Raw genomic sequence first — 27,278 nt, 5'->3', positions numbered from 1 at the left:
CAAGTGGAAGAGGTTTTACTTCTCCAGTATTGGGGTGTCTTTCATAGATTCACATGCTTGAATATTCCCCGTCGTCGAAGTGGGAGTCCCGCTGTAAATAACATAGCAATGTAGCCATAGCACAAGCATATATACATAGAGAAAGCAAACAACCATAGAGTTTTCCTAGATAGACAACATATCAATTCTATGATATTTCTTAGTCATTATGTTTTGGTCCAAATTCCAGCCAATCAGGCGTCAGCACCCTCTTTGAATGTTCTCCTAAGAGGCTCAGGCCCTCAGATTTTCTACTGCATGTCGTGTGAAGGGAGTCTCCCTGAGCTCTGCTCAGTTTTCTTTTCAAATCTCTCAGGAAATTAGTTTTTTGGAATGTCTACCACCACGAGGCCCGATCGTCGATGGAAGGGAGCCGGTTCAAACGATGCCCCCTTTGTAACTCTAAGTACCCGCACATCGATGTACACCCGGTGTGCAACAAGTGCCTATCTCCGGGGCACAATGAGGCCAACTGTCTAGCTTGTGCTCAATCAGGTCGAAGAAGACGCTTAGACTTCGACGCGCAGCGAGGCAGACGATGACGATGCCAGCACCCGACCCGGTGAATATCTTCGATGAAGAAGATGATGAGGCCGTCGAGAATGAGGATCCAGAACAGCAGTCGGATCCCGGTTCGTAGCATGACTCCAACTATTATGAAGACGACGAAGAAAACGTCGAGGTTAAAAACGTCGTCGAGGTAAGGGGACGACGCATCACCCATCGGAGCCGTCGATGACGACTCGAGCGATGAACCAGGCCCACCAGTGAGTACGGGGCCCGGAACAGACACTGAAAGACTTCCAAGGGCTCAGGTCGAGGCATCGCCAGAAGGCCTTAGCCAAGATCATGACGAACATTTTATAGCCCAGCGTATCGGCCCGGCTAAGAATATATCACACGAGCCACCAGTCGAACATTACCAGTCACTAGGTAAATCGAAACCGAAAACCATGGAGTCGAAAACGAAACCGAAACTGCTAGAGAAAGTCTTCGGATCGAAGAGTTCGAAACCATCGGATTTGACAAGGAAGAAAAGTGTCGACGACCCTGCGGGTTCACAAATAAAGAGTGTCGAACCGAAGATCGGTATGCTGAAGTCCATGACTAAAGTCAAGCACGTCGAACCGACGAGGTCGACGTCGACGGACAGCGACACAAATAAGGGACTCGAGTCTCGGAAGGTTCTTGATCCGAAGCAACGAGTCGACAGGCCACAGTTCGTCAAAGGCCTCGAGCCGAAGTCCAAGAGCGGCTCGAAGGAGCACGTCGAGTCGAGGCAGAAGAGCGCACCTCCAACGCAACAGGCGCCTAAAACATATTGGGGAAAAGACAAAGTCGATTGGACCAATAACGACGCTGGCCCCGAAGAAGGTCACTCTGTCTACAAAAACTATGCCACCGATAAAATTCGGACTGCCCCCAACTGCACGGCCTAAGGCGGTCGATCCGAAAACTGGGATCGAAACGTCCAAGAAGGTGTCAATGGGGAAAAGGAGTCATTCTCTAGAAGAGGACACTGTGTACCAAGAGCCCTCCTATGATGAGCAGTCGAAGCTACATATCGACTCCGACTCTGGCAGACTTACTATTTATCAGAGGAAGATCAAGTCAGAAAATCCTCTTGAAACATCTAAAATTCCACTCAAAAAGAAAAGGGATTCTTCCACATCACCTGTCCTTTTTGAGACTGTAAGGGACCATGGCCAGGACACTTCTGCATACTCACCCACACGCACTAATGAGGATATGGGGTATGACTACAATGAAGAATTTAATTACCCTGCGGACATGGATCAGGATGACCAGACTCAAGCCTGGACAGACCCTGTTGACCCGGGGGAGTCACAGACTATTCCTGACACTCCTTCTTATCCTGTCAAGACTTCGCCAACAGAAGATACAGCTGCGTATAACGCATTATTAGAAAGGGCAGCACACAATCATGATGTGGAAATGCATGCTGACCCAATTGAAGAGGACTTCCTATTTTGACACTTTCTCCACTTCAGAGAAATCAGTCAAGACATTGCCAATGCTGAAAGGTGTCCTTAAACACGCAGGAGACATTTTCAAAGAAACCACAAGAGCAAGGGTTGTTAACCCCACAATCGAAAGAAAATACAGACCAGCACCTGTGGACCCTACATATATTAAGGGACAGCTGCCACTGGACTCTTTGGTGGTATCAAATGCTCGTAAGTGTGCCAACTCACAAACCACTGGTGATGCTGCTCCTCCAGACAAGGAGTCTAAGATATTAGAAGCTTCTGGAAAAAGGGTGGCTGCTCAAGCAGCTAATATATGGAGAATTTCTAATACACAAGCCCTATTAGCCAGATACGATAGGGCTCATAATGACTCACTAGAGCAACTGCTACAACATTTGCCTGATGTCTACAAGGATGGAGCAGAAACACTAATACAAGAGGGAAAACTCATATTTAACGCATCCATTAAATGTGCGCTAGACGCAGCAGACACCGCAGCCAGGGCCATCAATACAAGTGTCATGCTCAGGAGACATGCGTGGTTACGCATCTCTGGGTTCAAACCTGAGATTCAAACCACATTATTAAATCAGCCTGTGAACCCTGATTATTTATTTGGTCCTGATGTGGACACAATAGAATTAGAAAAGATTAAAAAGGACACAGACACAGCCAAGTCTATGGGTGCCTTGCAGTCACAACAATTCAGAGGAGGCTCCTTTCGTCGCTCCGGTAACAGAGGAGCTGCACGAGGCCAGGCATCCCAGCAGACTCCATACAATAAAGGGAGCACGCAGACCACCTATAATAAAAACAATAGAGGTGGATACCTTGTCAACAGCAACAAAGGCAGTGGACGAGGGAATACCAACACCAGATCCTCCGCCAATACTGAACAGTGACGTCTTGTCACTGCCCCCAGACCATGTAACACTGGTCGGGGGACGATTACAGCAGTTCCTGCCAGTCTGGGAAAGCATTACCACAGACAGGTGGGTGAGACAACTTATCCAGTAGGGCTATTGTCTAGAGCTAACCTCCACTCCACCCAACATACCCCCAAGGCACCGTCCTATGTCCGCAGAGCACATACACTTATAGCAGCAAGAGGTCATCAGCATGCTGCAAAAAGGGGCCATAGAACTCGTACCTATAGAACAACAGGGTACAGGGGTATACTCGCTGTACTTCTTAATTCCCAAAAAAGACGGGTCTCTCAGGCCAATACTGGACCTCAGGCCCCTAAACCAATACATCTTGTCAGAACATTTTCACATGCTCACTTTACAGCAGGTTCTACCATTACTCAGTCAGGGAGATTTCCTCGCAACACTAGGCCTAAAAGACGCATATTTCCACATACTGATACATCCGGCACACAGGAAATATCTCAGGTTTACCATACAGAATCAGCACTACCAGTTCAAGGTCCTGCCTTTCGGGGTGACAACAGCCCCCAGGGTGTTTACCAAGTGCCTAGCGACAGTAGCTGCGCACCTATGGAGACAGCATATTCACGTCTACCCCCTATCTGGACGACTGGCTTATCCAAGCTAAGTCGGCCCAGCAATGTGCCAGCCACATGTCCCACACTATTCACCTCCTACACAGCCTCAGAGTCTCATTAAACTACCCAAAGTCTCATCTTCAACCCGCCCATGTACGACAGTACCTGGGAGCGACAATAGACACTCTGGCAGCAAAGACACAGCCAAACTCAGCAAGAATCAAGAGCATTCAATTACTAATTCCGAAATTCAGACCTCAACACTCGCTCCCAGCACGGGTGTTTATGCAGTTGATATGCATCTTCATAGTCCCTCACGCGAGACTACACATGCGTCCGCTTCAGGAGTGCTTAGCACGGCAGTGGAACCAGGCTCAAGGACAATTAAAAGACCTAGTGTTGGTGACCGGTCGCGCATACAACTCTCTGCATTGGTGGAACCCACAAAACCTTTGCAGGGGACGACCGTTCCAAGACCCTGTACCACAAATAGTGCTTACGACGGACGCATCTCTCCTGGGATGGGGAGCGCATGTCCTCCATTACACAGTGCAGGCACTATGGACGACACAGCAAAAGAAGTAGCACATCAACCTGCTGTAACTGATGGCAATCTTTATGGCAATGAAGGCGTTCAAAGTACATTTGTGCAACAAAGTTGTGTTGATCCGGACGGACAACATGACTGCCATGTACTACATACAGAAGCAGGGAGGGACACACTCTCCACAGTTGTCACATCTAGCGCAAAGCATGTGGAAGTGGGCCTTTCAGAGAAACATATTCCTCATGGCAGAACACCTCCCAGGCAGGGACAACCAGATGGCGGATCTGTTCAGCAGACACAGCCACCAGATGCACGAGTGGGAGATACATCCCTCAGTGCTACAACCGTACTTCCAGCAGTTTGGTCACCCAGAGATAGACCTGTTCGCCACAAGGGAAAACGCAAAATGCCAAAGCTTCGCCGCCAGGTTTCAACATCCGCAGTCTCAGGGCAATGCGATATGGATGAACTAGTCAGGCAGGTTTGCGTACGCTTTTCCCCCAGCCCCGCTCATACCACTAGTGGCACGCAAACTGCGACAACACTCGATGACACTCATCCTAGTTGCTCCAACGTGGGCGAGGCAACAGTGGTACACCACGTTCCTAGAACTTTCCGTGGTGCCTCATCAAAGGCTGCGATTAACACCCAGTCTTTTAACGCAGAGCCATGGAGACATTCAGCACCCAGATCCGCAACAGCTGAACCTTGCGATCTGGCTCCTGAAGTCCTAGAGTTTGGTTACCTAAACTTGCCTCCTGACTGCATGAATATTATCAAGGAGGCAAGAAGACCTACAACCAGAGCATGCTATGTGGCAAAATGGAAACTATTTGTCATTTATTGTAACAATAATGACATAAATCCACTAGATGCATCAACTCAAAACATCATATGTTATCTGTTACATTTACACAGATGCAATCTAGCCTACAGTTCCATACGTATACATTTAGCTGCGGTGGCAGCTTATCTTCAGAACAGGCAGCACCTTTCACTCTTCAGAGTGCCTGCTATTAAAGCTTTCATGGAGGGACTCAAACGAGGGATTCCTCCAAGACACCCACCTTCACCTGTCTGGAACCTGAACGTGGTTCTAACCAGACTGATGGGACCACCTTTTGAACCTCTACACTCGTGTGAAATACAATTTCTAACATGGAAAGTGGCTTTTTTAGTGGCAATTACATCACTTAGAAGAGTTAGTGAGCTGCAAGCCCTAACTATTCAGGAGCCATTCATCCAAATTCACGCAAATAGGGTAGTGCTACGGAAAAAACCCTAAATTTATGCCAAAGGTGGTTTCCCAGTTTCACATCAATCAAACAATAGAACTGCCAGTGTTCTTCCCAAATCCAGATTCAGTGGCAGAAAGAGCTCTACATACACTATACGTTAAGAGAGCTCTCCTGTACTATATAGACAGGACAAAACATTTCAGGAAAACTAAGCAACTATTTGTTGCCTTTTTACCACAGCACAAAGGCAATCCCATTTCCAAATCAGGTGTAGCCAGATGGATTGTTAAGTGCATACAGATTTGTTATCAGAAAGCTAAACGCACATTAACAGTTCCCCCAAGAGCGCATTCAACACGCAAGTTAGGGGCATCCATGGCTTTCCTAGGAAACATTCCTCTAGAAGAAATATGTAGAGCAGCCACATGGACAACCATACATACATTTACAAAACACTACTGTGTAGATGTACACTCCAAACAGCAAGCAGCTGTAGGACAGGCTGTACTCAAAACTCTTTTTCAGACTGCTGCAGCTGGCACGGGTAGCCACTGCTAAGGGAGAGACTGCTATACATTCTATGCACAGATATGAATTCAGCAGCCCACATGCCTCGAACGGAATATGCTACTTACCAGTATGCATCTGTTCTTGGCATGTAGGGCTGCTGACATTCATATCGCCCGCCCTCCTCCCCGGTGCCTGTCGCAGCTGTAGCACTCAGAATTAATCTCTAGCATGGACATCACTTACTGTATCATACTCCATCTCTGCCACAATGGCGAAAAACAATCTGAGGATGGAGAGGATGCCCATGCGCACTGTAGTCCGGGGGAGGAGCCACCTATCTCGTGATACTTCGAAGACTCTTCCAGGACAACAATGTGCAATCATCCGGACCCAACACTAGGCGGAGATCTATGCACAGATATGAATGTCAGCAGCCCTAAATGCCAAGAACAGATGCATACTGGTAAGTAGCATGTTCCTTATTGTCTGTATCCTGAACATCCATTTAAGGATTGCAAGATATGTAGAACCTTCTCACAGAAGACCTTGAAAGATAGAGAAGGCAGTCTCCTTCTGTGGCTACAGAAGTGGAAGAATTCAGAGAACCCTGTCTCTGATGTTGAGAGTGTGTCTTCTATCAAAACTTCTTCATCTTTGAAGAGAACCAGTGAACATCAGAAGACCTCTCCTAAACCTAAAGTGGTGAAGAAACATCACAAGGACCAGCCTTCCACTTCAAGAGGGGTGAGTTCTCACCCTCAGAGTCTTCCTACTCCTGTTATGCCCTCGAGATCTGACTCTCAGGCGTCTAAGACTCCATCTACGCAGTTTTTACCTCAGAAACTGCTATCCTCGTCGACGACTCCATCGCTACCCCCATCGATGAGAGCTGCGGTCGTCGAGTCTACGTCGACGACGTCGACATCATCATCTATGAGGACGGCCTTGATCCTGTTGTCGGCATCTTCGCCGTCGACGGTGGTATCAGTGAAGGTGAGGCCTAACTCGTCGACTATACCTTTGACATCGTTGACGATACTGTCCAAGCAGAAGAAGAAAAAGGCTCCGTCAACGCTTACCTTGTCGTCGGCGGTGGTGACCTCGTCGACGGCGGCCTCGTCAACGGTGTCTTCGTCGGCGGTGGCTTCGTCGGATGTGACTTCGTCGACGGTGGCCAAGTTTGCCATCCCGACCCAGCATCTCTACACTTGGCGGCTTGGAACCTGAGCACTATGAATTTATGAATTTGGACATTCCTAGGGATTGTAGAGAGGTCCTAGCAAAGGCCAGAGCACTGTGAAGATATACAAACTTAAATGGAAAAGATTCTGGCTATGGTGCAGTGGTGCCCAAGTGTACCCTATACATTCCACTCCAGAGCAACTTTTGCCTTTCTTTTTGCAATTGGCAAAGTCAGGCCTCTTGTTTGCCAACTTAAAGGTTTTTCTAGCAGCAATCTCACGATTCCGTCAGGATGGCTCTAACTCTCTTTACTCTTCCAGAGTCATTCAACAATTTTTTAAAGGTCTTTTTCGGATGTTTCCACCAATTCGTAGACCACCTCCTCCTTGGCATTTAACCACATGCGTGCGGGGGTTATTTTTGCGCTACGCTGCTTTTTTCCAAAAGCTGCATTACATGACGAGCTCAGCTCGTCATCAGCACACGACCACCGTGGCTGATGACGAGCTGAGCTCGTCATCAGCATCGAAGGGGTTAAACATTGTCTTGGCACAAGTAATGAGACACCCTTTTGAGCCAATTCAAAAAGCTGATCTTAATTACATTACCTGGAAAACTTCTCTACTTCTGGCTCTCACTTCCTCACGTCGAGTCAGTGACATTCAGGCGTTTACTACTAGACTGCCTTTTCTTCAGTTTACTAAGGACTCAGTCTTATAACGCACCAATCCAGTTTTCATCCCTAAGGTGCAGTCAGACTTTCACCTCAATGAACCAGTAGTTTTAAGTCATTTTTTCCCAATTCTCAGACACCAGCAGAAAGAGCACTCCACTCCTTGGATATTAAAAGGTGTCTAAAATTCTATCTTCAAAAGACAGCGACCATACGTAAATCAGACCAGCTTTTTGTGGCCTATGGGATGATGCGGAAAGGACATCCAGTCACCAAAAGGACAATTGCACGCTGGATATCTTCTGCTATTACCTTTTTGCCACCAACAAGCAGGAAAGCCACTTCCTACCTCTGTCAGAGCATATTCTACTAGAAAAGTTTCCACGTCTACGGCGCTGTTTGCTGGTGTGCCTCTTCATCACATTTGCCGAGCTGCAACATAGTCCAGCAGGCACACTTTTACGAAGCACTACTGTCTAGATGCTGCGTACAACGCTGATTCAGCTGTGGGACAAGCAGTACTTCGAAATCTTCTTAAATAAGATAAGCCTCTGTTGCTTCCCTCCTCCTATATACAAGGTACTTTCTTTTTCTTTTTTATATACTTCAGTCTTTTGGACTGTGCATGATTATGGTTATCATTATAGTGTCATTATTAAGATGATTGATCAGTACCTTGTATTATTCTAATTCTACTGCTCACTACTCTTATTCAAGCATGTGAATCTATGAAGGACACCCCAATACTGGAGAAGTCTTGGCCTGACCTTGCCAAGTGTAACAAGTATGGGAGAATCACCTGCTCCTGACCTTGAATTGGATTGAGAGCATTGTCCTTACACCAAATGAACAAAGTTACTGACCTGTAAACTGTGGTTCTCCAATATTGGTGTCTTTCATAGATTCACATGCAACCCACCATAAAACCTTCGCCAGCGCAGGGCAATTGCTAAACAGCAAGAAAAATAACAATTTCTGCCTAAAAGGTAAAAAAACTGTCCAGCTCTAGCTCCAGAATCCTCTCAGAAGGAGCCAGAAAAAGAACTGACCTAACTGTCACCCGTGGTGCATGCATTGAGCAGAAGGGCTCTCTAAGGTTCTTACAGGCAAAGTGCCTAGATTCTTGAAGGCAAGGTGCCAGTTGTCTTTTCTGTCTGAGGACAGTCTTTCCTATGCAGCCTATGGGCCAAACTGCCTGCAATTACTTGTTTTTTTCCTTGTTCTGGAAAATAAAATATTATTGTATGAATCCATTTGGGTGTATGGTCTCTATTACAAGTAGTCTTAATTTTTTTTTGTTACTACAAGTATTGCTAAAATTATTTTCTAGCTGTTTGTCCCTATTTTGGTTAAGAATTCTTTCTTTGGGCTGCATATTTACATATATGTACGTTTATACATATTTAGGTGTATAATTTTAAAAGTTTATAAACTTAAATTTCTGGGCATACACCTGTATATGGATGTACATATATGTTTTTTTATATATATATGTATATGTATATATATTGGTATAAGCTCCGGGGTCCCGAACGTGGGCGGGGATTATTCACTGCTTATGACTTTGAGTATACCCCTGGAAGTGAACTAGGATTACAGGTAAGTAACTTATCCTTCTCATCCAGGGTTATACTCATCAAAGTCATAAGCGACCCATCCACCTCCCCGGACGAGCATTACTGGAAAGTTATTGTATGAAGATTACGGATATACTCAGGTGCTTGTGCACCTCCAAAAAGAACTGACCTAACTGCCACCTATGGTGCATCATGGGAGCCAGGGGTCTCCTGCAGGTCTTAAAGGCACAGTTTCCCTACTCTAATACCTTAAAGGCAAGGTGTCAGTTTGTATTTGTTACTTCATACTCTACTGCAACCTACTGGCAAATGCCTGCAATTACAGGTTTTCTTTATGGCAATAAAGCATTGTTATATGACAAATGTTTACTGTTCTCTTTCTTCCTTAAGGGTTGGGAGAGTATAGGTGCTACAATTCAAACCTATGCATTTTGGTCATTTTGGAAATGTTTTAGGCTGCATATATATATATGTTTTCACATATGCATACATAGGTGTATATATATCACCTCCACAGCGGTTCCTTCTCGGGAGTTGATGCAGCGCTCTCGCATGTGTGGTATCCTGCGGCAGAACCAAGCCGCTAATTATCCCAACAACTTTTTCCCCGAAGGGGAAAACAACGGGTCGCACAACTAGCTTGGATTTAAACAGCAATCCTTTTTATTTTTAAAAAGGATTGCTGTTTAAATCCAAGCTGGTTGTGCGACCCGTTGTTTTCCCCTTCGGGGAAAAAGTTGTTGGGATATATATATATATTATATGTATTTTCTATATGCTCCGGGATCCCGCGCATGGGTGGAGATTATTCATAGATTATGACTTTGATGAGTATACCCCTGGATGAGAACTAGGATTACAGGTAAGTAACTTATCCTTCTCTTACCTGGGGTGTCTACAAACACTATTATGCCACTCTCCTGTTGGAGGGGGCCGTAGCCCTAACCCTGATTAGAAAAATCGCACCATCCTCAAGCTGGTGGGAACTGAAAAATGTGCTTCACTTCGCTTCCTGCACCTGAGGTGAGTTAGTTCATGTCCCTCTAAAAACCCTTCCTTCTCTCCTTCAACCCCTTCTTACTCCAGCCAAACCCCTTTTGCTCAGCATTGTTATGGAAGGCTGCATTGTGTGTTTATTGTTTTGTGTGTATATATCTATACTACTATTATAAAGAGAGAAGTCTGTCCTTTGAGCCAGGTAAACTCGAAAAGTACACCACCAATCTAAACACCCAAGACATCTATGAAAACCTCAGGGCAAGCAGAAGGACATAGGCGATATAAAAATTAAAAATATAAAAACATTTACGAATAAAAATAAAGTAGTCCCTAGAAAGTAGCGCCGGCCGCGACGTCTGCGTGATGACATCGGGAGCGCGGGGAGGAGCGGCGTTCGGGAGCAACAGGAAGAGCGGAGGACATGAGCGCGGGGAGGAGCTGCGGAGGACAAGCGGAAAGGAGCGGCGAGAAGCGGAGGAGCAGTGGCAGCGCGGGGAGGAGCGGCGGATGAGGTAGCGGACAAGCGGTCAGGTGCGGTGAGAAGCGGAGGAGCAGTGGAGCGGTAAACACAGCAGCGCGGGAAGGAGCGGCGGATGAGGTAAGTCAAGCATCCGCGGGTGCGCAGCGAGGGACGGGCGGGGGCCATGAACAGTGAGTGATAAAGGGTGCGCAGCGAGGGACAGGCGGGGGCCATGAACAGAGAGTGATAAAAAAGCATTTTACACAAAGTCAGGACGTTGGGGGAAACAAAGCGTGTGCAGAAGCGGCCGCTCTGCTGCGCCTCTCCTGCTGCGATGCTGCCCCCAGCCCCTTTCTGCACGGGCTGCTAGTGTATATATGTATATATATATGGTCTGAGCTGGAGCAATAAATCGTTATGAAACTGAATTGGAACTGTGTTGTGCCACATCTCTTGTGTCAAAATATATATATATATATATATATATGTTTTACTGGTGCAGTCGACAATAAACAGATGATTGAACTCTCCGTGTGGGCATTTTCATGAAGGGGACCTTTGTTGTTTGATGTTTAGCGGCTTTCCCGGCCGCGAAGATGCCCTGCTACATACTATGCAGATCTGCATCACGTACCTACCTGGTGCTTAAAGAACGGTGAGCCACGGATTGTTGGACATTTTAAAGGCAGCAGTTACAGGTTTCCGCATCGGCACCAACCCACTGGGGTCCGTAACTTGTATTGAACTTGGGTCACAACAAGCAACCACTTGGGATTAATAAACAAGGAACTTCAAGTACCGAGATGCAGTGTTGCACACGCCCACAGGGTGGGACTTGAGAATATTTAAAGAGTTCCTTAGAGATGCTGTTGTTTCCTGCTGAATGCCACTGGTGAAGGAATGAATATTCTGAAACGCGTTTGGCTTTATAGTGTGGGGGCAATGATGGAACTGTTTTACTGGTGCAGTCGACAATAAACAGGTGATTGAACTCTCCGTGTGGGCGTTTCATGAAGGGGACCTTCGTTGTTTGATATATATATATATATATATATAATTTATATTTATTATATAACTACATAAATGGTTTCCACATATATGTTTCCAGGGTCCCGTGGCTGGTTGGGAATATTCTGGGGTCCCGCGCATGGGCAGGAGTATTCATGTGCTTATGACTTTGATAAGGATACCCCTGGAAGAGAACTAGGATTTCAGGTAAGTAACTTATCCTTCCTTGATTAATCATAAGGGAGGGGAAACAAATTCACTTAGTTTAGCCCAGCGTGCTTGATAAATCAAATAGCTCTATCAGACCTATCAGACTGAGCGCCAAGATACCCGTAGGTTGATAGCAGCGCTATATAAGAACACAATACATACATACAATACAGGGTTTTTGCCAATTGCTCTTGAGGAATTTCTAGAAAAACTTCATATGATGAGTTGTCTTTGAGAAGCAAAATTGATTTATCTGATAGAGACTACTAGCCGCAGATTCCTTCACGTAGAATTATCCCCAGGCATGATCTGGATCCGGACAATCTTTTGCGCAGAATCCCTGCGCACCGGGGGGGGGGACATCACCCGACTCCGCCCAGGCGTTGTAAACGTACGTTTTCCTTTTCCACGGGCAGTGCGGATTCTGTTTGTGCTACTTGGCCTGTTTAGGCCTTTCCCTTTCGCTTTTGCGTGTGTGTGGGAACAGTGTGCGAATGCCTTCTGGCTTTAAAACGTGCTCGTCTTGTGGACCCCTGATGTCTGCGACGGAACCTCACCCCACCTGCAAGTGGTATTTTGGGGAACACCACGACTCCACTGATTGTGAGGCGTGCCAGCAGAGGAAGCTGAAGTCCCGGCGGGAGCGCCGGATAAAACTCCTCTCGGCTTGCATGTCCAGGTCGGCGGCGTCCTCTCGCCCGGCCCCTGCGGAGGGTTCTCGAACCCACTGCCTCCCTCGTCGACAGCGTCCTTATACCTGTTCGCAAGAGCGTCGCTCGCCTGTCTGTAAGTGTCGCAGTTTGTCCCCAAGGGTCGGCTTTCACGTGGTGCGGCCCCGCGTGCCGTCCTCTTATCCGCAGTTTCCCGGTGTGCGAGCGCCTAGAGCCCAGATGGAAACATATGGGGCGGCTTTGCAGGCCTCGCCGGCTTCTTCCCACTCCTCCTTCCCCTCCTGGGACCTCAGCGGATCCCTTGCAGTGTGCAAGGACCTCCGTGGCGTCGCCGGTGGCTCCGGCCCAGGCGCCTACTGGCTCGGATCCAGCTTTGGAGGATGTGGTGCCGTTGGGATGCGGCCCTTTGGGGTTCCCTCCTTTGGACCACGGCGCCTCTGCTTCGCTGCAAACTCCAGCGGGAGTCCCTGTGGTGTTGCTGGAGGTCGCCAGGTCTTGGGACGCACCCTGAGCTCCTTGCGGTCCTCTGGACAGGCGGCGGTCTTGTACGAGGCCAAGGTGACGCCGCTTTGGCGCCGGCGGGTGCTGGGCCTGGCGGTGCCACAGGGGTCGGCGGAGGGCCCCTCTCGTCCCGGGTCCCTCTCATCCCTCCACGCAGGTGGCTGCCTCGTCGTTGGTTGGGTTAATGCCTTTCCGGCGCCGTTCCCTCGCCGCTCCGGCCCAGCCCCGGTCCCCTGCACCGTGGCGGTCACCCCTGGTCTGGTTGTTGACTCGTCTTCAAACGCCTCCTCTTCTCCAGAGGTTTGGCGTTTGCTGGTGTGATCCTTGCCGGAGACGGGCCGCCACGTCGTGGCATTTTTACTGACATCATCTAAGGGCAGCTCCTTGCTGTCTCCGCGGCCTTCGCCAGAGGAGCCGCAGGTTCCCCACTCCTCGGTCCCTCTTCCTTGTTTCCAGACCTGGCCCTTCACTCCTCCGGTTCGCTTGGAGGATGACCGCCTTAGCTTGCAGCCATCATCTAACGAGGAGCTGCTTTCCCCTCCGCTGGGCCCTACAGAGGTGAGTGCGGCTTTCGCTCGCGCTGTTTCCACGGCTGTGGGAATTTTGCGCATGGGTGATCCAGCAACCCATTTCCCCCCAAATCTTCTTCTGGAGGTTCTCCATCAGGGTTCTGGTGGCAGGGAGCTGTTGCTTCCCTTCAAAAGTTCACTCCATTCTTCTCTCTTGGGGACTTGGGGCCGTCCCGCCACGGGGGACCCGGCGCCCGAACGCCTTCTACACCGCCATCATCCGGCGACGCGTGATCCGATGTGTCTTTCCTTTCACCCCTCTACCATAGGCCCTCTTTTGCAGACTGCCTTTCCTTCTCTGCCGCCGCTCTTGTCTCCCCCGTCGCGGGAGGCCCACTCTCTGGACTCCTGGGGGTGCAATATGTTTGCCTCGACCAGTGCGGCTCTGTGGGCACTTAACACACTGTGTGTTTCGGCTCGGGCAACTTCTTGCTTCTGGGACTCGGCGGCGTCCCTTATGTCTGCTGCTTCACAGGAGGGTGTCTGTGTTGATTTGAGACACCATGTGTTGGATGGCCGGGAGCTAGCGGCGTTATTCTTCGCTCCACGTTGAACATCTCGGAGGTGCTGGGTCGTGCCATGGTTTCTTCAGTTGCTCTTCGTTGCCATGCCTGGCTTCAGGACAGTGTGCTCACAGAGAACGTTCGAGAATGGTTGGTGGACCTTCCCTTCGATGGTGCTCTTTTGTTCCATGCCCCTGGGGACTCTGCCATCCAGAGGTTCTTGGCGGGGCTTCGTCCTCCTCCTCCCCCTCAGTGACCTGCGCTTTGATCTGGTTCTTGGAGGTGTTCTTCCGTTGGGGCGAGCTGCCCCGGTTGTCTGTTCTGTGTGCTTCACGGCCACCCGAGTCCTCCTTGTTGGGACTGTGGTTCTGTTAGCTGCTAGCCAGCCCTTCTTCTTGACTGTTTGTTTTTTCTTCGGGTTTTCTGCACCATGCTGGCCCTGAGATTGGGCCTTCTGTATTTTTCCTCTCTGGCTGCTTGGTAAGCCTTCTGCAGGTTTTTGCCGCAGGTCTTTTTTTGTTGTCCTCTGCTGCGGAAGTGTTTTCCTAAGAGGTTCCCATGTCTTGGGACGTGATCTGCCCTATTTGGGGTACTGGTGGCTGTTACATAGCCCTGTTATGTGCTGGGGAGCTGTGGTAGCCTGCAGGCTTCTGCTCTCCGTGGCGTTATAGTATATTGCAGGTTCAATCTTCTTGCTGATGTCTTGGGGTAGCTTAAGTTCCGCCACAGGGTGTTCTTCTCTGGGGTCACTGCGCTGTTTTGCCTGGTCTGGCCTGCTGTCCATTGCCTGGTGTCATGGTCTTGTCCAGTCCCACTTCTTTTTGGGCCGTGTGTGCGGTCTCCTCCCTGTGGCGTGTCCGGACTCGTCTTCTTCTTCTTCTTCGGGTGGAGTCTGGCTTGGTCTGAATGCTTCTTCCAATGGGCCTTGCACCCGGTTTTACCTCTTCTTCCTGTGGGAGGAGTTGGTCTCTGTCGTCTTGTCCCTTTTTGCGGCGCAGTTCGTCCCTGCGGGCTGTTGGGAGGTTCTTCCTGGTTGACCTTAAGTTAAGCTTTTAGGCTTCTGCCTGTTTATTGCTGGCAGCGCCGTTGTGTCTGGGATTGCCTTTGCTCTGCCTCTTCTCCTTGGGGTCTCTAGGTTACTCTTCTCCTTCGGTGCTCCTCTTCCTGGCCTTGGCCGGAGGTTTGTTGCCTGTACGGGCGTGGGGTGCTTGGCCTCCTTTTGCCTTGCCTTGCTTCCTCTGCTGGGTGAAGGACAGGCTGCCTCTTCTTTCTTTTCCTGCATCCCCTTTGGGGTTGGTGGTCTTCCACTGGCGGGGTTCCCTTTGCCTCGGGGGACGGGGCTCCTCATCCTGTCTTCGGTCTCGGCCCCCGTGGGACCCTCTGTTATGGCCAGGCAGGTGGGGTCCTCTTGCAGACCCTCCTTCCCCTTGGGTGTGGCTAGGGTATCTATTCTACATGAAGGAATCTGCGGCTATTAGTCTCTATCAGATGTACGAGTTACTTACCTTCGGTAACGATGTATCTGATAGAGACGATTCTAACTGCAGATTCCTTCATGGCCCACCCTTCCTCCCCGTTCAGCGAGGACTTTTGGCTTGGTCTTTTGCACTTGCCTCCCTGTGGGTGACTGTGTCTTCTATGTGTACATTCTTTCCCTCTTTCTGGCAGGATGTTCGTCCTGTTTAATTGTTACGTCCTCCTCTTTTGGCACATTGGAGGATAGGTTTGTGGGTGCTTCTGTTCCCTTATGCTCTGGTTGCTCCCGGTTGGGGCCTACCTTCCACCCCATCCCTCCACTCCTCCCCCCTTTTCTTACTAGGGTTCCGGGCCCTCTGCTGTCCTCTAAGTTAGGGACTTTTGGCTGTGCCCCTACCCTTTGTTCCTTGTGGGGGTTGTCACACTCTGTGATGGGGCTGTCTTGGAGTTTTGTCGTTCCTTGTCTGTCCCAGACTGGTACCACTTTGTTGCTTTGGTTGGGGTTGTAGTCCTGCCACATGTTGCCATGACATTTTTACATGTGCCCTTTGTCTCCAGGGGGGCTATCTCTGTACTGACAGGGTTGCTGCTCAGGGCTGGGCTCTGTTCTTTAATCTTTTACTGCCTTTGGGTGCTGCAGTGCCTGTCACTGCTCCTCATGGTGTTGTTCCTCACCATTCCTTTTCTGTTCTATGCACACTGTTCCTATACTCTCACAGTTTTGTCTGATGGCTCCGTGTTGTGGAGCGGAAAAGTTCTCCGAAGAAAACTGACATGGGCGCGCCGGGGTGGGACTTATGTGACCTTGCTGACGTCACGTACTTTGACAACACCTGGGCGGAGTCGTGTGATGCCTGGGGATAATTCTACGTGAAGGAATTTGTGGCTACAATCATCTCTACCAGATACATTGTTACTGAAGGTAAGTAACTCGTACATTAGTCTCCCATGACCAGTATGGAAGAGACTAGCTTGGATATACTCCAAATAATCAGTTTTTAACTGTTTCTTTGAGGCAAGAGTCAATGATGTGGGTCCGACCAAACTCATCTAAGGCCTAATTTTTCAAACCAGGATTGGACATGCTGAGCCACGGGAAAGTCAGGCCTTTGTCAATAGACAGCAATTCCTTTACAACATTTCAGTATGGCTTACGCCCCTCCTCACCCAGTATGTAAGCGGCCTTAGCCGGGCAATTTCTTCCACCCTTTTAAGTACCACATCAAGGAACATGGGGGTTAGGGGAGTACTCTTGGGAATATGGAGAAGCAAGCAAACAAATGTGTTTTTGCTAAGATAGTGTGGGTCTGTATGCATGTGGCCCCATATTTCATTGTCACATAAGGCCGTGATTGAACATTTAGTTTGTATAGCTCTATAGCCACAAGCTCTTGAAGTTATTCCCTGGTGTTTTTTGGTTGATCCTGGTGTGAGCACTGCCCTTCTTTTCTGAATATTGAGGGTCCACGAGGCCCTGCTATTGAACATAATGCCCAAATATTCAAATCTAAAAACTCATTCCAGATCCTCATTGCCCAGGGCTAGGATGTTTTCGGATGATCTATGTGTTCTAAATACCATACATTTTGTTTTTGAGATGTTAATCTCCAGGCCTTTAGCCACACAAAAAGTATTAAAATTGTCCAATAGTTGCTGCAATCCCATAAGCGTCTGAGAGATTAGGAGGGTTTTGTCAGTGAATAATAAAGCAGGAACACTATCCCCTTCTAAATTGAAGGTGTCTATATATCCTTGACGAAGGGCCTCAGTAACAACAATAACAAATTAGGGGAAATGGGTGAAGGCAAACACGCATCCTTGTCTCACCCCTCTCCATATTGGGATTCAGTCTGTTAGTTGCCCCTGGGGCCCCCATTTCACCTGCGCATAGGTATCTTGATGAATTCTTACTGTTTGGCCAAGAAGGGCGTCAAGAACCCCTCAGGTTTTTAGTGTGCCCGTAGGAACTCCCGAGGGACCAAGTCAAAGGCTGCTTTAAGGTCAACAAAAGCTATATACTGATGATCTGCTTTGAGCTTTGTGTAGATTAAAAGGAGCATTCTCAGGACTTGGTCTGTGGTGCTGACTTTGGGTCAAAACCCAGCTTAGAAAAAGATTAAGATCTCTGCGCATTCAATCAAGTAATTTAGTTTATTTGGCAACTGCCTCGCATAAACCGTTTGGAGAATATCCAAAAGGCTTATTGTCCTATAGTGGCCAGGGATTCTCTGATCCCCCTTTTTATAAATCGGGATAATTTCCCCCCTTTCCATGTCCCGTGGATCGGAGCCCCTGCGGCTGTTGTATCCTTCAGGCAGTTCACATATGGTGCACAAACCGACATGTCATGGCTTAGTAGCTTGCTGAGAATGTATCTAGTCCTGGGCCCTTGCCTAGTTTAATCGCAGCAATAGGTACTCCAGTTTCCTCAAGTGTAAAGTGAAGGTTTGAGGAAAAAAGGTCTTGAAGGGAAAATAAGGTCAGGGAGGGAGCAAGCTGGTGTGATAAGCTAAGTTGGGGCATGATCATATCAACTTAGAGAATTATCTATATATCGTTTTAAAAAGTTCTCCAGGATCCCACACAAGGGCAGGACTTTTGAGTGCTCATGACTGATGAGGATTTCCCTAAAAGAGCTGTAGGATTACAGGTAAGCAACTTTTAATTCAACATATTGGTGTGTGATACCTTTGCTCAGAAGGGGTCCACTTCTTTGAAGCCAAGAGTTCACCCAAGTGGACTTCCCAACCTTTGGACTCTTACGTCGTTCAGTTCCAAATATCAGTGACTAATGCTGTATCTCCTGCCCTGCTTCTCTTTCTCTCTCCTCTCTGGCCTCTCCTTTTTCCTCCCTGCTTTTGTCTCTCACTGGTGTTTTGCTTTCCCCTGTCCCGCTAGGCGCTTTCCTTTCCTCTGCATCTCCTTGTTTCCTCTCTTTCTTTACTTCATATACTCCTCATGAACATCTCTCCTCCTGTCACATCTCCTACCTGTCTCTCTCATCTACTTGGTTCCTCTGCCTTCTAACAAGAGAAGTAAACATGGACCAAGAAGCGTTCACTTGACAGGTGCAGGCTGGGGAACTGGCGTGCTCAAGAGTACAAGGCAAGGCACACACAAAAGTATCTGACAATACAAATATACATGATACATACAGTGCAATACAGAGTATCCCTGATAATCAGTTGGTTCAGTGGGGGACGCGCTATCTACAGAGTGATCACACTTGCATGGGTAAGATGTCTTCATTCCTGAGCAAGTGATAACATACATGGTGAACTGGCTGGAAGATTGCAGGTCCAATAACCTTTTCCTTAGCACCGTCACTTGGGTTAGCCCCCGCCTCATTGATCTCACACAAATGGGTTCAATGGAAAGTTGTGAGGTCAGTCCTCATCCCCTTCAGAGAAAGTGACTGGCTGATCATGGGTAAAGCGGAGGCTCACAAGGCCTCATGCACCCTATAGAGCTGCCTCTGGTGTGACATGCAAGGCTGTAGATGGCAGTCTGCAGCCGTAATTCCCAACAGCAGTTGGCTAGCAATTGCCAACGACTATACTATGAAAAAGCCTAACATAACAACAGCAAATATATTGTAGTGAACTTGTGGGCTTCATATAATGTTCTTTGTTTCCAGGCCTCGATAGATTGCAACAGTGCCAGGTTGACTGTATTCCAAATGCACAGAACATCTCTATGGATTCCAAGACTGAGGTGGGTAATTCAGATTTGTGTCATTCCCTACCTCCTCTCCTCTCCCTGCCACCCCTCCCATCCCTCCAGCATCATGGAGCTACAAATGTTCAGTTAAGGATTACAAGAAGATATATGCTTGAATTTCATATGTGGGTTAAGCCTCTGTTGGTGGTAATTAGTAATAACTCATGTGTCTGCCACTCACATGTCAGCAGAAGACTGGGATTGTTCACATTCGCATACAAAATATCCAATAACTAGGCAAGTGAGAACTAAACATGTTGTTGTGTTTGATTGCTATTGTCCCAGTGCCAGTAAAACCTAAAACATGAAGGGTAATGTTGTATTAGTGTAGACTACTAATATATCATAAAAAGCAATGCGGGATGGCCAAGCAAGGGTTGGTGATCGTGAACACAGAACGATACTCTCCACCAGCTGTAAAGAGTGTTTCCTTCTCCAGCCATGGATCGTTCATAGATTCGCTTGCTTAAATATTCCTCAACTTCAGGCTGGGAACCCATGGTAGACAATGTTCTCTTACAGGGGATCCTCAGAAATAGTCCTAAGCAGTGAAGTGATCCACCAATGCACGAGATTCCTACAATATATAATTATATATTGTAAGACCTGACACCCTCTGGTGGTGGTCCACCAAGCCTTTTGCCTTTGCCCCTCCTATTTTGCTAAATTCATTTTTGTTGGCTTTAAGACTCTGCACACTCTACCATTGCTAACCATTGATAAAGTTCTGTCTCCCTAAAACATGGTACAATTGGCATAAACCTAGTTAGCATATTAAATTTACATATAGGACTCTAGTAAATGGTACTACATGCAGTGGCAGCTAATGACATTTAAAAGTGGTGGGGTGAAACAGCAGCAGGTATCAGGGCTCACAGCTAATGGGAATAACTGTATAGTGCTCTCCGCTAAAACCTACCTGGGATTGCCTGTCTCCTGATTTCTACCCGTGGATCTTTGGAGGCGCTCTGGGGCTCTGACAAAGCTCAAGGACGCGCAACGCTGGTCTCCCCCACTGCCGCTGCCTTCTGCAACCTAGTGCGCGGCTGCTGAGGGGGGAGACTACATCTCCCAGGCCTCCTTGTGGCTCAACGCCACCCACACGCCGATTTCGCGCCAGGTGGCGCCTAAAAGGACGCCAGAGTTGCGGCGAAGCGGGTGCTCTCCGCTAAAACCTACCTGGGATTGCATGTCTCCTGATTTCTACCCGTGGATCTTTGGAGGCGCTCTGGGGCTCTGGCAAAGCGCAAGGACGCGCAACGCTGGTCTCCCCCGCTGCCGCTGCCTTCTGCAACCTAGTGCGCGGCCGCCGAGGGGGGAGACTACATCTTCCAGGGCTCCTCGTGGCTGGACGCCGCCCACACGCTGATTTCGCACCAGGTGGCGCCCAAAGGACGCCCGAGTTGCGGCGGAACGGGTGCTCTCCGCTAAAACCTACCTGGGATTGCCTGTCTCCTGATTTCTACCCGTGGATCTTTGGAGGCGCTCTGGGGCTCTGACAAAGCGCAAGGATGCACAATGCTGGTCTCCCCCACTGCCGCTGCCTTCTGCAACCTAGTGCGCAGCTGCCGAGGGGGGAGACTACATCTCCCAGGGCTCCTCGCGGCTGGACGCTGCTCACACGCCGATTTCGCGCCAGGTGGCGCCTAAAAGGACGTCGGAGTTACGGCAGAGCGGGTGCTCTACGCTAAAACCTACCTGGGATTGCCTGTCTCCTGATTTCTACCCGTGGATCTTTGGAGGCGCTCTGGGGCTCTGACAAAGCGCAAGGACGTGCAACGCTGGTCTCCCCCGCTGCCGTTGCCTTCTGCAACCTAGTGCGCGGCGGCCGACAGGGGAGACTACATCTCCCAGGGTTCCTCGTGGCTGGACGCCGCCCACACGCTGATTTCGTGGCAGGTGGCGCCCAAAAGGACGCCAAAGTTCCCGCGTCGCGGGACGCAGGCGGGCGATGCCGGGCTAAGCCCGGGCAAAGGGCGGGCCGTCTGTGGCCATCCGTGGCAGGACAAGGCTGGGCTGGGCCATCCCACTTTGGCTTCAGGAACAATTAAATACCGGTAAGAAGCTACTCTTCCCATAAAATCTGGAAAGGGAAATAGCAAAGGATGGGTAAGAGGAAACTAGCGTTAAATGGTGGGAAAACTAGTCCTGAAGTTGTCCCCATTACAAACTTTTTAAAAAGTGCTGTGGGGAAATTAAATAATGAAATAAATCTCGTTGAAGAAGAACTTCCTGCCACAAAGGATGCTCTAGACGCGGCTATAAAAAAATTGCATCTAGAGGCTGGGAGTCTGCGACTTGCCTCGCCGCCCAAATTGTTAAAGGTTGCTGCCAAGAGTAGCGAAAAAGCTCCTGAGATTGAATCCACTAGCCATCGTGAAGGTAGTCCAGTAAATACTATAGGCATGGAAAATCCATGTATCATGACAACCCCTCTAGACATCTCTGTACTTTCTGACTCTTTGGAAATGGTTTCACCCCCGGCAAAAAAATTGAATCAGCAACCGCCCAAAGCAAAAGAAACACCGATAGCTAATCAGCAGAAAAAGGTTAAACCCAAATTTAAATCTAAAAAAGGGGTAAAAAATCAAGGGCATATATTGGATGAAAATATGGTTGACTGTGCCCAAAAAGCAATAAACCTTGAAAATCTCTTTAAAAAACTGCATGGGAAAATAGACTGTATCGAACGCCGACTAATGTCAGAAATAGACCAAGTGAAGAAGAATGTCACTCACCTCCTAGAACTGGTTTCAATCCAAACACTGGTGAAAGGGTCATCAGATGAGACTGAGAAGAAAAAACTGTCTTGGGGCACACAGTGTGCCTCAAATTGCACAACTAGAAATCAGCTAAGATCCATATGTCAAGTACCATCACAGCAGAATGATTCATTACCAGGTCGATCAACAAAAGTGGATAAAGTCGGATTTAAAAATATGGCGCAGCATTATGGGGGAGAGCTAACACTGTAATCCTTCAAACACACGAGAATACGTTTTTAAAACGACTGCTTGCAGTCCCTAATTCTACATCTAACTGGCTAGCTCATAGAGAGTTGTCTGTTCCCTATATTAGGACAATTCTGTGGCTTGAATATATTCATATTTTAATAAGTAGCTACGGAATAACCCTAGACCGTAAAGAACCTATGTCTATTCAAGATTATAGTAAGAAAGAATTGATAACAAATGTAATTGCCGCCATGGACTTAGTAAGGGAGGTTGAATCCAATGTAAAACAAAGTATCATTTCTTATCAAGAGCGTCCGCTCTTTATGGGCATACAGCCCCATCTTATCATAGTAAGAAATGTACATCATAGATTCCTTCTGACTAGATTAAGACTTGGGACCCTACATTATCTGGCCGCATTTCCTGAGATTTGGAGAAGGTACCATGTCTTACCAAATTGTCCTTGTGATGGAAAATCTCCCCAAACCACGCTGCACTTTGAACTTTTTTGTGAATTTTATAGGGATATTCGTAAGTTTGCCTTGAAACCTTTATTTTTGGCAAACAAATGTTGTTATTATGAAGTTTGCAGGATGAAAAGATTATGAATGCTGCATGTACTTTTATCCAATTGTCTATTAAGAAAAGAAAGACTTATTCCCATTTGGAGGTCCTAACCTATGAAAATTAAGAGATTTGATGTTGGACAATGTAACACACAATATTTTAAATATGTGATATTAAAAAGATCCATGTATTTTAATCGTCTGTGATGATTAATGGATTTATAAGATTTTATTGAAATCATATTAAATCCCCCCCCCCCGGACTTTTTGTCTAATATGTACTGTATTTGTAAATAGATGCGACTGTGTAAATATTGTATTTTTAATTGACTTTTTAGTATGCTTTTATGGTCATGTGAAATGTACTGAATAAAGCCTTTTTGATTTGATTTGATTTGAACTGTATGGCCATGTTCTCCAGTAAAATTAGTTTCACTTACAGTTTGAAAAATGTAATATGTTAAAATATATTTTAAAAAACAACACATCCACTTCCCAGGGCCTCCAAAATAGAGACAATATCAGCTTCTGGTTTACAGTAACTTGGGCCAATTGTCTTTTGATTGGACCTGGACAGAGTCTGATGCAGCCATCAGGTGCCACTGGAGCATGTTCACCGGCCGATCACCTTATTTGTACTTCATTTGTCCATGTATTCGAGTAAAGGCAATTTTTAAGCAGCAAAGAATGTGTTGTATACGAACTAGAAAGCATCACTACGGAACAGCAGGGAGAAGGAATGGTACTTCTCTCGAATTCGTTAGAAAAAGTCCAAGTACATGATGGCCAGTACCATGAATCCCTTGGCTAAACTCGGGATGAATGGTAAATATTCCTCAATCTTATCACTAACTACAGGCCTTGAGACAAAGGTGGCCATTCACTCTGTTGATCTTTGCATTGTCTAGTTAAACCCTAGAAACGCCCATGATTTTGAAGGTATAACACTTGGAAAATTAGAGTATAAATCTCCACTCTTTACAGATGATGTTTTGTGTTTCCTCACAGACCCTGAAACACCGATCCACGTCTTGCTGTGAGAACTAGACAATTTTACTGAGGCCCCAGGTTTAAAGGTCAATTTCTAAATCGTCTGCAGTGTGAGTTTCATACCTAGGGGGCTTTAGCAAAGAAACAACGCAGAAAGAAGAAATAAAATGGAGCAAGATGTCCATTCGATATTTAGGTATTTACCTTACAAGCTCAGCATGGGATGTCTACCTTCATAATCTATTGCCTTTATTAGAAGCCTATTACAAAGGTTTATGATTATGGTGGAAGATGGGAAGCTTCCTGCTGCGCTGAGTGGCCAGAATTAAAATAAACCTCTTAGTGAGACTCCTCAGTGTGTTAAATGGCTACCACCTAAACCTTCTAAAGCTACCACCTAAACCTTCTAAAGCTACCACCTAAACCTTATAAAGCTACCACCTAAACCTTCTATAGCTACCACCTAAACCTTCTAAAGCTACCACCTAAACCTTCTAAAGCTACCTCCTAAACCTTCGAAAGCTCTCACCTAAACCTTCTAAAGCTCTCACCTAAACATTCTATAGAAGCAATAAACCATCTAAAGGTACCACCTAAACCTTCAAAAGCTACCACATAAACCTTCTAAAGCAGCAATAAACCTAATACAGAATAAATTGGTGACCTTTGGAAATGTAAAGCCGGGTCTGGTGGCTCAGTGGACTAATGCGTCCACTGCAGGGGCCTGTGTTCGACCTCATGGTCACAGGTTCAAATCCCGGCGGGTCCACTCAGCCTTTCATCCATCTGAGGTCGATAAAATGAGTACCATTGAGTTGGGTAACAATAAACATCTGTTATTCAGCGCCAAGAAACCGCTGGGTGAACGTGCGCTTTACAAATACACATGTTATGTTATGTTATGTTATGTTAAAGCCTCAAAAGTACGAAGGCCCACACTATATAGTAAGCCATTATAGGGAGGGCTAGGATTCCCAAATGTTGAAAACTATATGTACAAAGCCCAACTGCAGCCGGTACTCGACGGCTCCTGTCCCAGTGTGGCGGGCCATTGTAGAAGTAGCCCATTCCAAGGTTCTACTTCATAATCTGACATGGCTGCCCAGAGACGCAAGTCCTATGGCATCAGTAATAAGTTATATATCACAACATTATTGCATTACTAGCATACCCTTACAATTCCTTCCCTAGAGTTTTCAATCACTCACAGCCCTGGCTTCCCTCTGGGGCTGTCAAGTACTGGTTTCCAGAGATGGAGCGGACACATACCTCTGAGGTGAGGAGATGCATACATGCATTGAGAAATGGGAGACTGGCGAATAGAAATAAAACCCTCTCCGAGTCCATATGTCATAATAAGCTAGCAACAAAATGCTTTCACTCTTACATAAACAGCTTACAGGCAGACGAACCACACAGATACACGGCTAACCGGGCTAGAGTTTTTGGGGTACTGATCGGATACGAACAGCCGATTCCACAACAGGCACACAGCTCACAGAGAGTGGATGCAGCATTGGAATGAGATAGTACTTTACCCCCACTAGATAAAGAAACTTTTACAGGTGTCCTGACTGATGTGGAAGGTTTGTGTCGAACAAGGTGACATGATTCTCACGTAGATGTACATGCCTTCAAGCTTGTGAATCTATGAAAGATCCAACACAGTAGAAGAAGAGCTATCGTTTGCAAGCATTGATGGGGGTAACAGATGTGCATGCCTTCAAGCGTGTGAATCCATGAAAGATCCAGCACAGGAGAAGAGCTGTAGTTTGCCAGCATTGGTGGTGGTAACACATGTACATGCCTTCCAGCGTGTGAATCTAGGAAAGATCCAACACAGGAGAAGACGAGCTATGGTTTGCCAGCATTGGTGGTGTTAACATGTGTACATGCCTTCAAGCTTGTGAATCTATGAAAGATCCAACACAGTAGAAGAAGAGCTATTGTTTTCCAGCATTGGTGGTGTTAACATGTGGACATGCCTTCAAACTTGTGAATCTATGAAAGATCCAACACAGGAGAAGAAGAGCTATTGTTTTACAGCATTGGTGGTAATAACAGGTGGACATGCCTTCAAGCGTGTGAATCCATGAAAGATCCAGCACAGGAGAAGAGCTATAATTTGCCAGCATTGGTGGTGGTAACAGATGTACATGCCTTCCAGCGTGTGAATCTATGAAAGATCCAACACAGGAGAAGAAGAGCTATGGTTTGCCAGCATTGGTGGTGTTAACAGGTGTACATGCCTTCAAGCTTGTGAATCTATGAAAGATCCCACACAGGAGAAGAAGAGCTATTGTTTTCCAGCATTGGTGGTGTTAACAGGTGGACATGCCTTCAAGCTTGTGAATCTATGAAAGATCCCACACAGGAGAAGAAGAGCTATGGTTTGCCAGCATTGGTGGTGTTAACAGATGGACATGCCTTCCAGCGTGTGAATCCATGAAAGATCCAGCACAGGAGAAGAAGAGCTATTGTTTGCCAGCATTGGTGGTGTTAACAGGTGTACATGCCTTCAAGCATGTGAATCTATGAAAAATCCAACACAGGAGAAGAAGAGCTATTGTTTTACAGCATTGGTGGTGTTAACAGGTGGACATGCCTTCAAGCGTGTGAATCCATGAAAGATCCAGCACAGGAGAAGAGCTATAGTTTGCCAGCATTGGTGGTGGTAACAGATGTACATGCCTTCCAGCGTGTGAATCTATGAAAGATCCAACACTAGAGAAGAGCTATCGTTTGCCAGAATTGGTGGGGCTAACATGTGTACATGCCTTCAAGCCTGTGAATCCATGAAAGATCCAGCACAGGAGAAGAAGAGCTATTGTTTGCCAGCATTGGTGGTGTTAACAGGTGGACATGCCTTCAAGCTTCTGAATCCATGAAAGATCCAACACTAGAGAAGAGCTATTGTTTGCCAGCATTGCTGGTGTTAACAGGTGGACATGCCTTCAAGCTTCTGAATCCATGAAAGATCCAACACAGGAGAAGAAGAGCTATTGTTTTCCAGCATTGGTGGTGTTAACAGGTGTACATGCCTTCAAGCTTGTGAATCTCTCAAAGATCCCACACAGGAGAAGAAGAGCTATTGTTTGCCAGCATTGGTGGTGTTAATAGATGTACATGCCTTCAAGCTTGTGAATCCATGAAAGATCCAGCACAGGAGAAGAAGAGCTATTGTTTTCCAGCATTGGTGGTGTTAACATGTGGACATGCCTTCAAACTTGTGAATCTATGAAAGATCCAACACAGGAGAAGAAGAGCTATTGTTTTACAGCATTGGTGGTAATAACAGGTGGACATGCCTTCAAGCGTGTGAATCCATGAAAGTTCCAGCACAGGAGAAGAGCTATAATTTGCCAGCATTGGTGGTGGTAACAGATG

At 47.2% G+C, this 27,278-nt stretch overlaps 1 protein-coding gene across 2 annotated transcripts in view; it reads left to right on the top strand.

Moving 5' to 3' along the window:
- The window catches only part of CIZ1 (CDKN1A interacting zinc finger protein 1), a 748,675-nt gene that overhangs the window by 383,848 nt on the left and 337,549 nt on the right, over positions 1 to 27,278 (top strand). For both annotated transcript variants that reach the window (XM_086924896.1, XM_086924897.1), the window contains exon 8: positions 19,299 to 19,375. In XM_086924896.1, the coding sequence (XP_086781022.1) occupies positions 19,299 to 19,375 (77 nt within the window). The remainder of the gene's footprint in view (positions 1 to 19,298; positions 19,376 to 27,278) is intronic.

The sequence above is a fragment of the Lissotriton vulgaris genome, chromosome 5 (genome assembly GCF_964263255.1).
Source record: "Lissotriton vulgaris chromosome 5, aLisVul1.2, whole genome shotgun sequence".
Classification (NCBI taxonomy): domain Eukaryota; kingdom Metazoa; phylum Chordata; class Amphibia; order Caudata; family Salamandridae; genus Lissotriton; species Lissotriton vulgaris.
The sequence above is the reverse complement of the archived record's forward strand: the minus strand, read 5'-3'. Positions and strand labels throughout refer to the sequence as shown.